Source organism: Sciurus vulgaris (assembly GCF_902686455.1).
Source record: "Sciurus vulgaris genome assembly, chromosome: 9".
Classification (NCBI taxonomy): domain Eukaryota; kingdom Metazoa; phylum Chordata; class Mammalia; order Rodentia; family Sciuridae; genus Sciurus; species Sciurus vulgaris.
In genome coordinates this window covers 91,639,902-91,659,003 of record NC_136469.1, presented here as the reverse complement: position 1 = coordinate 91,659,003, position 19,102 = coordinate 91,639,902, and the positions used below count along the sequence as shown (strand labels likewise).

The following is a 19,102-nucleotide window of genomic DNA, read 5'->3' as shown; positions in this document are numbered from 1 at the left end:
GGGGGTTGCACTATGATAAAGCAGTACTGTGTAGACTTGGGTAGAAAATTAAAGAATGTAATCACTTCTGGGGTCATGCATGTAAGAGCCTGAACTCTACTCTGAGGCAAGGTGTCTCCTTAAGTTTTCTACTCTAGTGTCTCACTTGTACTACCATAGTACTTACCGTGCCTTATGCCATTCCTGCCTCAAAACAAGGACTCAATAAATATATTTTCACATATATGAAAAGGCAGAAATGCCATGTGTGCACTATATGCAGCTTACATGTAAGTCAAGGTTTCTTATTTCTGGACTTCAGATTTCAGTTTCTTTTTCCATCAGATGAAGGATTTTGCACTACATGAGTGATAAACATTTCTGTTTTTGTGACTCCCAACGTGATCAGAAATGAAACTTCTATTTTAAGACTGTTAAAAAAGTCTTTTGTAAGTTTCAGAATTCTGGTACATTTACCCAAGCTCAGTATGATTTTTCTTTACCCACATATTTGCATACTCATTCACAATAAGGTATTTCAGGTAGCCTGGGAGCAGAAAAGTGAGTTCCCCAAAGCAGTAACATTTCAGTAGTTAGCATTTTAATCTACTATATCAATTGCACTTAATTCTTATAAAAACTCAAGAAGGCAAATCAAATGTTAAACAATGAGAAATTAAGAAAATAATCTACCAAGTTGGAGAAGTCATATATTGAACTCAGATCTGACTCTGAAATCCGAGAGTTGCAATAGAATAATACTTGTTGCTATCAATCAAAGATCCCGATAATTCTATAGAAGTTCTTATGAGTAATTCAGAGTAACAAGTCCTCACAGATGTAGTACCATATCTGTACTAGTCTCTCATTTATTGATCTAAATATCTCCTGAAAATACCTATTTTGGTATCTAACAACACCTCAGAATTAACATATAAAAACCTAATATCAGGGCTGGGGTCATCACTCAGTGGTAGAACGCTTGCCTAGCACATGTGAGGCACTGGGTTCAATTCTCAGTACCACATACAAATAAATAAAATAAATATCCACCGGCAACTAAATGTATGTATGTATGTATATATATTTTTAAGAAAACCTGAAATCTTAAAATCCTTCCAAAATCTTTTTCTCTCATTCTTTTCCTAATCTCAGTAAACAGTAGCTCTTTCTCTCATTCTAATCCACCTATACTTCCTTCAGGTTTTCTTCAAAAATATCCTGAATCCAACAAGACTCATCTCTTCCCTACATCCTCCTCCTCAAACAGTTGTGCCATGTTTCCATTTTTGCTCTGCCCTAGTTTCCTCCCTCCTTAGCAGTAAATATGATCCTTCTAAAAGATGAGTCAACTGTACCACTTTATTGTTTAATCTTCTATTAGTTTCTCAATACATTTCATCTAAACTCTTTATCATGGCCTGCCTGTCCAAATTTGTCTTCCCTAGCTCACTCAGCTCCAGCCACACTTGCCCTCTTAAAGTTCATCAGACATGCCAACTATGCCCCATCAAGAATTACAATTACTGTTCCCTTGGTTTGATATGCTCCATGTCTAGTTATCTGTACAGTTCTTTCCCTTTATTCATATATGGGCTCTGAGAGATCATAATAGCCTCTTATACTATCATAATAAAACTAGTATCACATTCTATCCTTTTGTTCACTTCCATCCCTGTCACCTCCTTCCCATCTCCATACATTATCTGTTTTGTTCTTCCTTCTCATCTATCACTGCATGAATTATTTATCTGCATTGTCCCACTAGAATGTAAACTACAATAGCACAGGGACTTTGTTTCTGGCTTTGTTTTTTCACTGCTGTTTCCATACACCTAGGAATTTCTGTATAATTGATTTAAAGAAAAACGTCAATTGATAACCCAATTCTGTCCTCAAGATTTTTCTGTATAATAGGAGTATAAATCAAACATAAAACTCCTTATACAATACTTTTTGGGACCTCTTAATGAACATAATTTAAAATAAAAATACTTACTCTCCTCTGATTTTACCACCCACCAATTAGACGGACGCCTGGAAATTCTACGACTTCTCATGACAGTAATGGTCTCTTCTTCAGGTACAAGTTTGTTCTTCTTGGATTCACTTAACAAACACTTCTTTCTAGATTTTTCCTTACTGTCTTTGGAGCCTCTACTTTTTTTCCTGTCTCCTAAAATTAAGAAAACCATAAAAACAATTCAAAAGTCTCACCATTTTCCAAAAAATTTCATATAAAAGATTAAGAAAATAATAAAACTCTCAATCATAGGAACTTCTTAAATTGATCCTATACACTTAAGGTTTTAAAGCTTACATGTTTCCAAAAGATTTCTAACCTTTTGTCATTAAATGCAAACATTCACCTGGCTTGATAATTCTGATATACTACTAAAACCAAAAAAGAAATTAACTTCCAAAAGGAAAAAATATATTGTCCCTTCCTACCACTTACCAAGGTCTCAAGTTAAAATAGATAATTACTGCTTTTTGTTTTGAAATAAACAATGATTTTTTGCAATCTATTTTTTATTTTTGGAACAAAAGATCTAAAATGTGATTAAATTATAAACCTAGAGAAGAAAATATTTTGGACAACTCAGACTGGCCCATTCCATGCATCATTGAAAATGCATGTGTCCTTCAATCTGTAGTCAGATACAGGATGACAGAAGAGGCAAGAAAAATTCAAAACATAAGAGGCGTGGCATTGCTGGCTTTGATGATGGAGGAGGACCATGAGTCAAGAAATGTAGGTATCAAGTGCCCGTATCATTTCTGGACTGTGACCTCCCCGCAACCCCCCACTGCTTCCGGACCCCAGACTCAGCGCCCAAGCAGCAGCTCCCAAGAGTGTTTGGAGGCTGGTGCAGACATTCTGAATTATCCCTGAGGGCATGGCCACTATCTTTGGATGTGGAGGCTCCTACCCTGAGACGCCTGCAGGAGACTGGAGGTCCTTTGACAGGTACTGTGCTCACATCCAGATACTAAGGACTGGGAAGTTTGAGTGGTGGATGAATGTGAACCATACTTTTTTTTTTTTTTTTAATTTTTAATTTCTTTTTTTCTCACTCTATTTCCCTTTTATTTATCTAGTTCCTCACTCTCTCTCCCTTTTCTCATGCTGAAGACCAACTTTTTTTGATTCTGCTCTGACTCTTTCCTTGATCTGGAACCTCTATATACTCACTTCTTATCCCATTAATGATTACATCCTACACCCCTCCCCATCTTCTTTGTCCACCATTAGAAATTGTAGCACTCACTCAAGCTTATTGGCTATACTATAGATAATAACTGAACTCATCCTGTTTATTACAATACCATTACTGTCTTTATAGAGCTATCTGGTTTAGGGCTGCATATTGTTTTTATTGAGTGCTGCTAATATTGATCTTCCCCTTAAAGGAAAGGTATTGGAGACCTACTAGGTCACAATAAGCCTACATGAGAAAAGTTGCAATACCTCAGATCTTCACAGCTGGAGGGGAAGATACAGGAATAATATGAAAAAACGGGAAAAAAGTGTCCTTAAACCAAACCAAGATGCAATTTTGATAGAATCCAATGACAGCGTGGGAGTAGAAATGACAGAAAAGGAGTTTAGAATCTATATAATTAAAATGATCCATGAAGCAAAACATGAGAGAAGAGAGCAAATGCAGGCAATGCAGGATCACTCCAAAAAACAGTTAAAAGAACAAATGCAGGAAGCAAAAAAGCACTTCAAAAAGAGAGAGAGATTATGAAAAAACAAACAAACAAACAAACAAATACTTGAAAGAAACAATAAACCAAATTAAAAACTCAATAGAAAGCATCGCCAACACAATATATCTTGTGGAAAACAGAATCTCAGACAATGAAGACAAAATATTTAATCTTGAAAATAAAGTTGAACAGAGAAGATGGTAAGAAATCATGAATGGAACCTCCAAGATTTATGGGATATCATGAAAATACCAAATTTAAGAATTATTGGGGAGATCCAAGATGGCGGTCTAGAGGGAGGCTGTGTTCCTTGTCGTCCGTAACGCCGGATTTAAGCAGAGGATATCTGTTTCTCGGTGAGGCAGTTTTTGCTGCTTATCGATCCCCTGCTCCCCATTTGTTTGCTGTGATGACCTGCAGTCTGCCAGCATATCAACGCCTTTTGTGAGAGCAGATTGCTCACTGTCAGGCGTCTATCATCCGCCATTTGCCTGCCTCTCGCCTGTCCATCGCCTGCCTTACCCCTATCCATCACCCAACTCTCGAGGTTCACCTCCCAATCGTCCGACAGCTGCCAGCAGATTGACAGCAGACCGCCAGTGGAGAACCAGATGCCTGCTGCTGCCTGGAAGTTCACTGTCACAGTACCTGCAGGTTTGATTACACGTGGCTGCCGCCATTTTGAGACAACAGCCAGGCCCTGTAGGACCCCTGGCCGGACTGACCGAGTCCCGTCTCCAGGATCCCTCAGCCCGACCAATCACTCCCTGCCTCTGGGGCCCTCACATCAACTGACTGCTCCCTGCAACTAGGACCCCCAGACCAACTGACTGTGCCCTATCACCGGGACCCCAGACCGACTGATTGCACCGGGCCTCCAGGATCCCACAACCACACCAAACACACCGGACCTCCAGGACCCCTGCTGGACCAACTGCATCCTGTCTCCAGGACCTCCAGCTGACCACGTCCACCCCTGAGCTGCAGCTCCCCATTTGCCAACAGATTTGGAAGCCAGAGCAGCCATCTTGGATAATCCTGGAAGCCGTAGCTCCGATCTTCAGGTGGGGCAAACCCCATCCTGCGACGCCTGCTGGAGGCTTGAAGCTCATTCTCAGGTACCTCTCATACATCAGGCTACTGAACACTGGAAGGTTTCATTACAATATGACTATTATACAGTAGATTTTCTTTTTTCTTCTTTTTTAAAAAAAAATTTAAGTTTTTATTTCTTTATGTTTCTTGCTTTTCCTTCTGTTTACCTGTTCCCTCAGAGTCGCTTTCTCCCTTATTTACATGATGTTATTGCCCCCATAGGGTCTATTTGGTCTAGGATTGCATAGTGTCTGGTTTGGGCACTGCTAATATTGATCTCCCCTTAAAGAAAGGGTTTTGGAAACCTATAGGGCCACTATAAGCCTATAGAGGGAAATCTGCAATACCCCAGATCTGCAGTGCTAGAGGGGAAGATACATGAACAACATGAAAAAACAAGGGAAGAAAATGATCCAAACAAATCTAGATTCTATAGTAATAGAATCCAATGACAGTATGGTAGAAGAAATGTCACAACAGGACTTCAGATTATACATGATTAAGATGATTCGTGAAGCAAAGGATGAGATTAGAGAGCAAATGCAGGCAATGAATGATAATACCAATAAGCTGAAAGAGCACCTGCAGGAAGCAAAAGATCATTTCAACAAAGAGATAGAGATTCTCAAAAAAAAAAAAAAACGGAAATCCTTGAAATGAAGGAGACAATAAACCAAATAAAAAACTCAATGGAAAGCATCACCCAAAGACTAAACCACTTGGAAGACAGAACCTCAGACAATGAAGACAAAATATTTAATCTTGAAAATAAAGTCGCCCAAATAGAGAAGATGGTAAGAAATCATGAACACAATCTCCAAGAACTATGGGACATCATGAAAAGACCAAATTTGAGAATTATTCGGATTGAGGAAGGCACAGAGACACAAACCAAAGGAATGAATAATCTATTCAATGAAATAATATCAGAAAATTTCCCAAACCTGAAGAATGAAATGGAAAATCAAATACAAGAGGCTTACAGAACACCAAATGCACAGAATCACAACAGATCCACACCAAGGCACATTATAATGAAAATGCCTAACATTCAAAATAAAGATAGGATTTTGAAGGCCGCGAGAGAAAAGCATCAGATTACATATAGGGGAAGACCAATACGGATAGCAGCAGACTTCTCAACCCAGACTCTAAAAGCTAGAAGGGCCTGGACCAACATATTTCAAGCTCTGAAAGAACATGGTTGCCAACCAAGAATCCTATACCCAGCAAAACTAACCTTCAGATTTGAAGATGAAATAAAATCCTTCCATGATAAACAAAAGTTAAAAGAATTTACAAATAGAAAGCCTGCACTACAGAATGTTCTCAACAAAATATTCCATGAGGAGAAAATGAAAAACAACAATGGAGGTCAGCAAAGGGAGGAACTACCTTAGAGAAAAACCACTCAAAGGAGAAATCAAGCCAACTTAAAAAAACCAAAAATAAGCCAAATGACTGGGAATACAAATCATTTCTCAGTAATAACTCTGAACGTTCATGGCCTAAACCCATCAATCAAAAGACACACACTGGCAGAATGGATTAAAAAGAAAGACCCAACAATACTCTGCCTACAAGAGACTCATCTCATAGAAAAAGACATCCACAGACTAAAGGTGAAAGGATGGGAAAAAACCTACCATGCACATGGACCCAGTAAAAAAGCGGGGGTTTCCATCCTTATATCAGATAAAGTGGACTTCAAGCCAAAGTTAGTCAGAAGGGATAAAGAAGGACATTTCATACTGCTTAAGGGAACCATAAATCAGGAAGACATAACAATAGTAAATATTTATGCCCCAAACAATGATGCATCCCTGTACATCAAACAAATCCTTCTCAATTTCAAGAATCACATAGACCACAACACAATAATTCTGGGCGACATTAATGCACCGCTGTCACCACTAGATAGATCTTCCAAACAAAATCCAACCAAAGAAACCATAGAACTCAATAACACAATCAATAACCTAGACTTAATAGACATACATAGAATATTCCATCCATCAACGAGCAGATACACTTTCTTCTCAGCAGCACATGGAACCTTCTCAAAAACAGACCATATGTTATGCCACAAAGCAGCCCTTAGGAAATGCAAAAAAATAAAGATACTGCCTTGTGTTCTATCAGATCATAATGGACTAAGAGTAGAAATCAATGACAAAGTAAAAAAAGGAAACTACTCCAACACTTGGAGACTAAATAATATGCTATTGAATGAAACATGGATAACAAAAAACATCAGGGAGGAGATTAAAAAATTCTTAGAGGTCAATGAGAATGATGATACAACATATCAAAATCTCTGGGACACTATGAAAGCGGTACTAAGAGGAAAATTCATTGCATGGAGCACATTCCAGAAAAGTCAACAATTAAATGACCTAACATTACAGCTCAAAGCCCTAGAAATAGAACAGAATAACAGCAAAAGTAGTACAAGACAGGAAATAATTAAAATCAGAGCTGAAATGAATGAAATTGAAACAAAAGAAACTATTCAAAAAATTGACGTAACAAAAAGTTGGTTCTTTGAGAAAGTAAACAAAATAGATAAACCCATAGCCACACTAACAAAGAGAAGGAGAGAGAAAACACAAATTACTAAAATACATGATGCAAAAGGAAATACAACAGACACCACTGAGATACAGAACATAATGAGAAGCTACTTTGAAAATCTGTATTCCGACAAAATAGAAAGTACCGAAGACACTGACAAATTTTTAGAGACCTATGATCCTCCCACAATGAAATCAGGAAGACATACACAATTTAAACAGATGAATCTCCAGTACCAAAATAGAAGAAGCTATCAAAAGTCTACCAACAAAGACCAGGAACAGATGAATTCTCAGCCGAATTCTATAAGACCTTTATAGAAGAACTAATACCAATACTCCTCTCAAAGTATTCCAGGAAATAGAAAAGGAGGGAACCCTTCCAAACCCATTCTATGAAGCCAGTATCACTCTGATACCAAAACCAGACAAAGATACATCAAGGAAGAAAACTTTAGACCAATATCCCTGATGAACACAGATGCAAAAATCCTTAACAAATTCTGGCAAATCACATACAAAAACAAAGATAGTGCATCATGAACAAGTGGGATTTATCCCAGGGATGCGAGGTTGGTTCAACATCCAGAAATCAATAAACATAATTCATTACATCAATAGACTTAAAGTTAAGAATCATATGATTACTTCAACAGATGTTGAGAAAGCGTCTGATAAAATACAGCACCCCTTCATGCTCAAAACTAGAAAAAAGAGAGATAGTAGGAATATACCTCAACATTGTAAACGTTATTTATGCTAAGGTCAAGGCCAACATTATTCTAAATGGAGAAAAACTGAAAGCATTCCCTCTAAAAACTGGAACAAGACAGGGATGTCCTCTTTCACCACTTCTATTCAGCATCGTCCTTGAAACTCTAGCCGGAGCAATTAGACAAACCAAAGAAATTAAAGGGATACAAATAGGAAAAGAAGAACTCAAGCTGTCACTATTTGCCAATGACATGATTCTATACTTAGAGGATCCAAAAACCTCCACCAGAAAATTTCTAAAACTCATAAATGAATTCAGCAACGTAACAGGATATAAAATCAATACACATAAATCTAATTCATTTCCATTCATAAGTGATGAATCCTCTGAAAATTAGGAAAACTAACCCATTCACAATAGCCTTAAAAAAACAGAATACTTGGGAATCAATCTAACAAAAGAGGTGAAAGAACTCTACAATGAAAACTGCAGAACACTAAAGAAAGAAATTGATGAAAACCTTAGAAGATGGAAAGATCTCCCATGTTCTTGGATAGGCAGAATTAATATTGTCAAAATTGCCATTCTGCCAAAAGCACTATACACATTCAATGCAATTCCAATTAAAATCCCAATGACGTTCCTCATAGAAATAAAATCCAATGGCATTCCTCATAGAAACAGAGAAAGCAATCATGAACTTCATCTGGAAGAAAAAGAGACCCAGAAGAGTTAAAGCAATACTGAGAAGAGTGAAGCAGGAGGTATCACAATACCAGACCTTAAACTATATTACAGAGCAATAGTAACAAAAATGGCATGGTATTGGCAACAAAACAGACAGGCAGATTAATGGTACAGAATAGAAGACAGAGACAAACCCACAAAATTACAGTTGCCTCACACTAGACAAAGGAGACAAAAACATACAATGGAGAAAAGACAGCCTCTTCAACAAATGCTGCTGGGACAACTGGAAATACATATGCAGTAAAAGGAAACTAAACCTCTATCTCTCACCTTGCACAAAACTCAACTCAAAATTGATCAAGGACTTAGGAATTAGACCAGAGACCAAGCACCAAATAGAAGAAAAAGTAGACCCACATCTTCATCATGTTGGCTTACGACCAGACTTCCTTAACAAAATCCCAAAGTACAAGAAATCAAAGAATGAATCAATAAATGCAATGGATTCAAACTAAAAAGATTTTCATGAGCAAAGGATACAATCAAAAATGTGAAAAGAGAGCCTACAGAGTGGGAGAAAGTCTTTTCCACATGCACTTCAGATACAGCACTAATCTCCAAAATTTATAAAACACTTACAAAACTTTACACCAAAAATACAAATAACCCATTCAATAAATAGGCCAAGGAACAGGACTGACACTTTACAGAAGATATAAATATATGAAAAGATGTTTAACATCTCTAGTAATTAGAGAAATGCAAATTAAAACAACTCTTAAGATTTCATCTTATTCCAATTGGAATGGCTATGATCAAGTACACAAACATTAATAGATGTTGGCATGGATATAAGAAAAAAGTCATACTCATATATTGCTGGTGGAGTTGCAAATTGGTGCAGCCACTCTGGAAAGCAGTGTGGAGATTCCTCAGAAAACTTGGAATGGATCCACCTGTTTGTTTGTTTTTTAATAATTTATTTATTTTCATTGATTATACACAAATGGGGTAAAACTTATTTCTCTGGTTGTACCTGAAGCAGAGTCATACCATTTGTGTAATCATACATGTATACAGGGCAATGATGTTTGACTCATTCTGTTATTTTTCCTTTCCCCACCCCACCCACCCCTCTTCCCTCTATACACTCCATCCTTCCTCCATTCTTGCCTCCTTTCCACCCCCCCTTATGTATCATCATCCACTTATCAGAGAGATCATTCCTTCTTTGTTTTTTTGGGACTGGCTTATCTCACTTAGCATGATATTCTCCAACTTCATCCATTTGCCTGCAAATGCCATTATTTTATTCTTCTTTATGACCGATAATATTCCATTGTGTATATATACCACACTTTTTTTTTTATCCATTCATCTATTGAAGGTCATCTAGGTTGGTTCCACAATCTAGCTATTGTGAATTGAGCGGCTATGAACATTGATGTGGCTGCATCACTGTAGTATCCTGATTTTAAGTCCTTTGGGTATAGGCCAAGGAGTGTGATAGCTAGGTCAAATGGTGGTTCCATTCCAAGTTTTCTAAGGAATCTCCACACTGCTTTGCAGAGTCGCTGCACTAATTTGCATCCCCACTAGCTGACCCAGCTATCCCACACCTTGGTTTATTTATACCCAAAGAACTGAAAATCAGCATACTATGGTAACACAGCCACATAAATGTTTATAGCAGCTCAATTCACAACTGCAAGATTGTGGGACCAACCTAGATGCCCTTCAATAGATGAATGGATAAAGAAACTGTGGTGTATATAAACAATGGAATATTACTCAGCCATAAAGAAGAATAAAATTATGGCAATTATTTGCAGGCAAATGGATGAAGTTAGAGAATATAATGCCAAGTAAAATAAGTCAATCCCAAACAACCAAAGGCCGAATGTTTTCCCTGATAAGTGGATAATGATATATAATGGGGATGGGAGAGTAGAGGAGTAAGAGAAGAATGGAGGAACTTTAGATTACATAGAGGGAGATGAGGGAGTGGTATGAAAAATGGTGGAATGAGTCATCATTACCCTACGTACATGTATGATCACACAAACAGTATGAATCTACATCGTGCACAACCATAGAAACAAAAAGTTGTACCCTATTTGTGTACAATGAATCAAAATGCAGTATGTAAAAATAAAAAATAAATAAATAAGAGTCAAAACAAAAAAAAAAAAAGAAGAAGAAAAAGAAATGTAGGTGTGCAGAAGAAAAGGGAAGAGATTCTCTTGCAAAGTTAACAGAAGGAAATATAGTCCCGCCAACACATTGGTTTTAGCCCAGTGAAACTTCTGACCTATAGAACTGTAAGATATTAAAGCTGTGTGGTTTTAAAATATTCAGTGTATGGTAATTAGTTAGAACAACAGAAAATTCACAATAGGTAGCTATAGAACCAACAACCTAGGTGCCCATCAACAGGTATTGAGTGGATAAAGAAAATGTGGTATGTATACATAATGGAATATTAACTCAGTCATAAAGAAGAAATGAAATTATGTCATTTGGCAGTAAATGAATGGAACTGGAGACTATCATGCATACCAAAATATGCCAATCCAAAAAAACCAAATGTCTAATGGGTCAAGGGGAATGGAGGTTCACTGAACTGGACAGGGAGGAATGGAAGGATGGAATGGGGAGGGATTACAATGGGTATAGTGATTAATCAGAACATCATAATCACAGAGCAATCTAGACAAAGAAAAACAAGTTTGAAAGTCACTGTATAGACTATAATAGATACTCAATAAACGTTTAATCTTTACAACTTCAAGGAACATCCTTCAGGTGCATGTTTCATACAGTGTCTTTTCCTAAGAAACCACAGACTGATCAAATTTCTCTACTTTAACATTTTGTAAACTCACATTCTGCTTAAGGAAATAGTTCAGACAAAAACTTTCTTATAATATCACCATCAGATTACTCAGTCTTAAAATGGCCAACAACTAATTAGCAACCAAAGGAAGCAAAAAAATAAAAAACAAATACAATAAAAAGAATATGGGACATGGTGGACATTTACAAAAAACTGAAAAGGTGTTTTTTTTCTCTCTACTTCAAGTTGAATACACAAAGGCAAACAGACTAAACTACTACTTTAGGCAATATATAGTATATCTTACTATGCCAAAAGAGAGTTAAAATAAATAATTCATTAATAAGTATATTATAGTGGATTTTTTAACAAAAATTACTTTTAACATTTTATTCTGTATAGGGAGAAAGAGTTTATTAGAATATACTATATTAGGAATATAGTATAGCCACCTAAAACTTTCAGGTACATACATAATTCTAGTTAGTCAAGAGCATTTTCTGATTAGCTAATGCTTTTCCACTGAGCATTGAAAATATTTCCACATTTTTAAAAATTTCTTAGTAGAATTCAAAGAATAAGAGCTGTATGGTAGGACAGATCCTTGACCAGATTTATTTTAATCTTCTTTCAGTGTTACTTCCTACTTTATAAGATTGTGAAGAAAAATTAAATTATATTACATACATAAATAAAGTGTATAATAGATTTTCTAGTGTTTTTTTTCCATTAACTAATCTGAAAAGAATTCTTCCTATAACTACTTTTCTATTAAAGGAAAAGTGTTAAACATAAACTGATCTTTTCTTTATGACTAAGCTCATTACAAATCCCAATCACTATACAATGATGATATTAAGGAGAGCAGGAGGATCCAAGACGGCGGACTAGAGGGTGACTGTATCTCCCGTTGCTCCAGAACCCAGGATTCAAGAAGGGGAGGCATTGAGAGACTTGGACCAACATAGAGGCACGGGGTGAGTCTCTCCCACCTGGTGAAGCTCGGCCTGGGCGGCAGGGCAGTTTCTCGGAGCATAGCAGGGCAGCTAGAGTCTTCCCCAAGCAGCCCTGCTTTCTCTGGCGGCAGGCTCAATCCACAGCCAGCTTCTTGGAGCAGGCCCGCCCAGTGAGAGCCTTTCCACACAGAGCCAACCCCAAGTCCCGGAACCAGCGGTGGGCCCTGACCAGCAGGCGGCTTCTAGAACCAGGACAGGGCAACCACAGACTTCGCCAAGCAGCCCTGTTCCCTCCAGCGGCACACGGGTCCACAGCCAGCTTCTTGGAGCAGGCCCACCCAGTAAGAGCTTTTCTGCACAGAGCCAACCCCAAACCCTTAACCCAGCAGCAGGCCCCAGACTGCAGGGGACTTCTGGGACCAAGGCAGGACAGGGAGAGGCTTTCCCCTAGCAGCCTGGCTCCCTCAGGCGGGGGCAGGCTCTGTCTATAGCCAGCTTCTAGGAGCAGGACCGCACAGTGAGAGGATTTCCACGCAGAACCAGCCCCCAGCCCTGGACCCAGTAGCAGGCTAGGGGCAGCTATCTTCGGAAGCACTGCATTATCAAGTTCCTCCAAGACTTCAGGCTACTGAAGGCTGGGAGGTGATATACTGGAAATCTACAGGGACACTATAAGCCAAAGAGGAAATCTCCAATATCTCAGAGTCCCACTGATAACTGACCAATATGAGAAAACAAGGGAAGGAAATGTCCCAAACAAACCTAGATACTACATCAATAAAACCCAATGACAGCACAGCAGAAGAAATGTCAGAAAGGGAGTTCAGAATATACATAATTAAAACAATCAGGGAAGCAAACGAGGAGATGAAAGAGCAAATGCAGGCACTGAAGGAAGAGATAAAAGAGCAAAGGCAGGATTAAAGGATGGCACCAATCAACACTTCAAAGACCAAATACGAGAAGCAAATGATAATTTCAATAAAGAGTTACAGATGCTGGAAAAAAAAAAAACAAAAAAAAACAGAAATCCTTGAAGTGAACGAAACAATAAACCCAGTTAAAAACTCCATAGAAAGCATAACCAATAGGAAAAAACACCTGGAAGACAGAACCTCAGACATCGAAGCAAAAATATTTCATCTTGAAAACAAAGTAGACCAAACAGAGAAGATGGTAAGAAATCATGAACACAATCTACAAGAATTATGGGATATCACGAAAAGGCCAAATTTAAGAATTATTGGGATTGAGGAAGGCTTAGAGAAACAAACCAAAGGAATGAACAATCTATTCAATGAAATAATATCAGAAAATGTCCCGAATCTGAAGAATGAAATGGAAAACCAGATACAAGAGAATCATAGGACTCCAAATATACAAAATTACAACAGACCCACACCAAGGCACATTATTATGAAAACACCTAACATACAAAATAAAGACAGAATTTTAAAGGCCGCGAGAGAAAAGAATCCAATTACATTCAGGAGGAAACCAATAAGAATATCAGCAGATTTTTCAATCCAGACCCTAAAAGCTACAATGGCCTGGAACAACATTTACCAAGCCCTGAAAGAAAACGGATGCCAACCAAGAATCTTATACCCAGCAAAACTAACTTTCAGATATGACGACGAAATAAGATCCTTCCATGATAAACAAAAGCTAAAGGAATTTACAAAAAGAAAGCCGGCATTACAGAATATTCTCAGCAAAATATTCCATGAGGAAGAGATGAAAAACGACGATACAAATCAGCAACGCGAGGAACTAGCCTAAAGTAATAGCCAAATAAAGGAGAAACCAAACCATGTCAAAAAAGCAAAAATGAGTCAAATGACTGGGAATACAAATCATATCACAATAATAACCGTGAATGTTATATGGCCTGAATTCATCAATAAAAAGACATAGACTGGCAGATTGGGTTAAAAAGAAAAAAAAATCCAACAATATGCTGCCTGCAAGAGACTCATCTCATAGAAAGAGATACCCACAGACTAAAGGTGAAAGGATGGGAAAAAACAAACCAAGCACATGGACAAAGCAAAAAAACTGGAGTATCCATCCTCATTTCAGATAATGTGGACTTCAAGCCAAAACTAGTCAGAAGGGATAAAGAAGGCCTTTACATACTGCTTAAGGGAAGCATAAATAAGCAAGACATAACAATCATAAATATCTATGCCCCAAACAGTGGCTCATCATGAATGTCAAACAAATCCGTCTCAATTCCAGAAATCAAATAGACCAAAACACAATAATAATAGGTGATTTTAACTCACCTCTCTCGAAACTGGATAGATCTTCAAAACAAAAATTGAGTAAAGAAACCATAGATCTCAATAACACAATCAAGAATTTAGATTTAATTGACATATATAGAATATACCATCCAACAAAGAACGAATACACTTTCTTCTCAGCAGCGCATGGATCCTTCTCTAAAATAGACCATATTTTATGCCACAAAGCTACTGTCAGCAAATACAAGAAGATAGAGATACTACCTTGTATTCTATCAGATCATAATGGACTGAAATTAGAAATAAATGACAGAATAAAAAACAGAAATTTCTCCAATACCTGGAGATTAAATAATATGCTATTATATGATGAATGGATAACAGAAGACATCAAGAGGGAAAAAAAAAATTCTTAGAAGTAAATGAGAACAAAGAAGACACATCATATCAAAATCTCTGGGACACTATGAAAGCAGTACTTAGAGGAAGATTTATTTCATGGGGCACATTCAACAAAAGAAGTAGAAATGAACAAATAAACGACTTAACACTACAGCTCAAAGCCCTAGAAAAAGAAAAGCAGACCAACACCAAAAGTAGTAGAAGACAGGAAATAGTTAAAATCAGAGCCGAAATCAACGAAATTGAAACAAAAGAAACAATACAAAAAATTAACAAAATAAATAATTGGTTCTTTGAAAAAATAAAATTGATAAACCCTTAGCCACACTAACAAAGAGAAAGAGGGAGAAAACTCAAATTACTAAAATTCGGAATGAACAAGGAAATATCACAACAGACACGAGTGAAATACAAAACATAATTAGAAGCTATTTTGAAAATCTATACTCCAACAAAACAGAAAACCTCGAAGACATCAACAAGTTTCTAAAGACATAGGAATTACCTAAACTCAACCAGGAGGATGTACACAACGTAAATAAATCAATTTCAAGCAAGGAAATAGAAGAGGCCATCAAAAGCCTACTAACAAAGAACAGTCCGGGACCAGATGGGTTCTCAGCTGAATTCTACAAAACCTTTAAAGAAGAGCTCATTCCAATACTTCTCAAAGTATTCCATAAAATAGAAGAGGAGGGACACTCCCAAACTCATTCTAAGAAGCCAATATCACCCTGATACCGAAACCAGACACAGACACATCGAGAAAAGAAAATCTCAGACCAATATCCTTAATGAACATCGACACAAAAATTCTCAACAAAATTTGAGCAAATCATATAAAAAATTATATTGACAAGATAGTGCACCACGATCAAGTGGGTTTTATCCCAGGGATGCAGGGTTGGTTCAACATCTGGTAATCAATAAATGTCATTCGCCATATCAAAAGACTTAAAGAATCACATGATTATTTCGATAGATGCAGAAAAAGCATTCGATAAAATACAGCATCCCTTCATGCTGAAAAACACTAAAGAAAAAAAATAGGGATAGTGGGAACATTCCTTAACATTGTAAAGGCCATTTACACTAAGCCCATGGCCAATATCATTCTAAATGGTGAAAAACTGAAAGCATTCCCCATTAAAAACTGGAACAAGAGGCAGGGATGCCCCCTTTCACCACTTCTATTCAACATCATCCTCGAAACTCTAGCCAGAGCAATTAGACAAACCAAACAAATTAAAGGGATACGAAAAGGAAAAGAAGAACTCAAGCTATCCCTGTTCGCTGATGACATGATTATATATTCAGAGGAACCCGGATATTTCATCAGAAAACTTTTAGAACTCATAAGTGAATTCACTAAAGTAGCAGGTTACAAGATCAATGCTCATAAATCCAATGCATTTTCATACATAGGTGATGAATCTTCAGAAAGAGAAGTTAGGAAAACTACCCCATTCATAACAGCCTCAAAAAAAATAAAATACTTGGGAATCAATCTCACAAAAGAAGTGAAAGACCTCTACAATGACAACTACAGAACACTAAAGAAAGAAATTATAGAAAACCTTAGAAGATGGAAAGTTCTCCCATGTTCTTAGATAGGCAAAATTAATATTGTCAAAATGGCCATACTACCAAAAGTTTTATACAGATTCAATGCAATTCCAATTAAAATCCGAATGACGTACCTTACAGAAATTGAGCAAGCAATTATGAAATTCATTTGGAAGAATAAGAAACCCAGAATAGCTAAAGCAATCCTTAGCAGGAAGAGTGAAACAGGGGGTATTGCAATACCAGATCTTCAACTATACTACAAAGCAATAGTAACAAAAACGGCATGTTATTGGTACCAAAATAGACAGGTAGATCAATGGTACAGAATAGAGGATATGGACACAAACCCAAATAAATACAATTTCCTCATATTAGACAAAGGGGTCAAAAAAATGCAATGGAGAAAAGACAGCCTCTTCAACAAATGGTGCTGGGAAAACTGGAAATTCATATGCAACAGAATGAAATTAAACCCCTATCTCTCACCCTGCACAAAAATCAACTCAAAATGGATCAAGGACCTCAGAATCAGACTAGAGACCTCAATATTATAAAAGAAAAATAGGTCCAAATCTTCAACATGTCGGCTTAGGATCAGACTTCCTTAACAGGACTCCCATAGCACAAGAAATAAAAGCAAGAATCAACAACTGGGATAGATTCAAACTAAAAAGCTTTCTCTCAGCAAAGGAAACTATCAGCAATGTGAAGAGAGAGCCTACACAGTGGGAGAAAATCTTTGCCAATCATACTTCAGATAGAGTGTTAATTTCCAGAATATATAAAGAACTCAAAAAACTCTACACCAAGAATACAAATAACCCAATCAATGAATGAGCTAAGGAAATGAACAGACAGTTCACAGAAGAAAATGTACAAGCAATCAACAGATATATGAACAAATGTTCAACATCTCTAGTAATAAGAGAAATGCAAATCAAAACTACCCTAAGATTCCATCTCACCCCAATTAGAATGGCGATTATCAAGAACACAAGCAACAATAGGTGTAGGCGAGGATGTAGGGAAAAAGGTACACTTATCCATTGCTGGTGGGGCTGCAAATTAGTGCAGCCGCTCTGGAAAGCAGTATGGAGATTCCTCAGAAAGCTTGGAATGGAACCACCATTTGATTCAGCTATCCCACTCCTTGACTTTTACCCAAAGGACTTAAAATCAGCATACTACAGGGATACAGCCACATCAATGTTCACTGCTGCTCAATTCACCATAGCCAGTTTGTGGAACCAACCTAGATATCCTTCAATTGATGAATGGATAAGGAAACTGGGGCATATATATACAATGGAATATTACTCCACCATAAAGAATGACGAGGGGAATTCAAGATGGCAGACTAGAGGGTGGCTGCGTTTCATGTTGCTCCAGAAGAGGAGATATAGAGAGACTTAGGACCAACTCAGTGCAGCTGGGTGAGTCTCTCCCGTTGGGGAGGCGTCCCAGACGGGGCGGTAGCCCCGAACGCAGGGATCTTTGTGAAGCAGAGCTGCCCGGCGAGACATCCCTCCCTGCGCTGGAGCAGTGAACATGGACAACTGGGAGCATCAGAGAGGAGGCCGCTCAGCACAGCGTTTGGACTCGGTGCAACCCACCCGGGCTCTGGGAGGCTGCCCAAAGGAGGGGGTGCGCGGTGAGCTGTGTGGACTGACAGCGACCACTCCTGAACACAGGGGGCTGCCGAGAGGAGAAGGAGAAGCACGTGCTAGGCACGTCGCTTGGACTGGCAACAGCTGCACCAGGGCTCTGGGTGGCTATCCGGAGGAGCAGCATGGTGAGTGGTTTGGACTCAGAGCAATCGCTCCTAAACACAGGGTGGTTGTATGGAGGAGGAGGAGTAGCATGGCGGGGTGCTTGACTGCACCAGGGCTACAGGGACTTGTGACGAACGCATCAGATCTCTGGGTGACTGCCTGGAGGAGAAAGAGGTGCGCGGTGGGTCACTTGGACTTAGAGCGACCGCAGGGAACACCAGGCGGCTGCCAGAGGAAGAGGCGTGTGGCGGGTCACTGGGACTGGGAGCGAATGTAAGGGGCTCCAGGTGGCTGCTCAGAGGAGGGGCCGCAAGCCAGGCGATTAGGTGCAGAGCAGGGTCCCAGGACATAGGCGGCTTCTTGGTGGAAGAACCGCACAGACAAACTGAAGGGCAGAGCAAAGGCTCCAGAACTGCAGGCAGCTTCTCTGAGGAGAGGCAGCCTAAGGAGATTCGTCTGCGAAGGGCGAGGCTTCCAGGACCAGGAGGTAGGTCCAGGTCCCTGGGAACAATGCAGAAGTAGGCTGGCCAGCCCAGGAGGTAGTTGTGA

At 38.5% G+C, this 19,102-nt stretch overlaps 1 protein-coding gene across 4 annotated transcripts in view; it reads right to left on the bottom strand.

Moving 5' to 3' along the window:
* CENPC (centromere protein C) overlaps window positions 1-19,102 on the bottom strand; it is an 82,146-nt gene that overhangs the window by 28,235 nt on the left and 34,809 nt on the right. For all 4 annotated transcript variants that reach the window (XR_013766031.1, XM_079152978.1, XM_079152979.1 and 1 more), the window contains one exon: window positions 1,979-2,155. Coding sequence is in view for 3 of the 4 variants with exons in the window: in XM_079152978.1 (XP_079009104.1) it covers window positions 1,979-2,155 (177 nt within the window). In the remaining variant the exon portion in view is untranslated. The remainder of the gene's footprint in view (window positions 1-1,978; window positions 2,156-19,102) is intronic.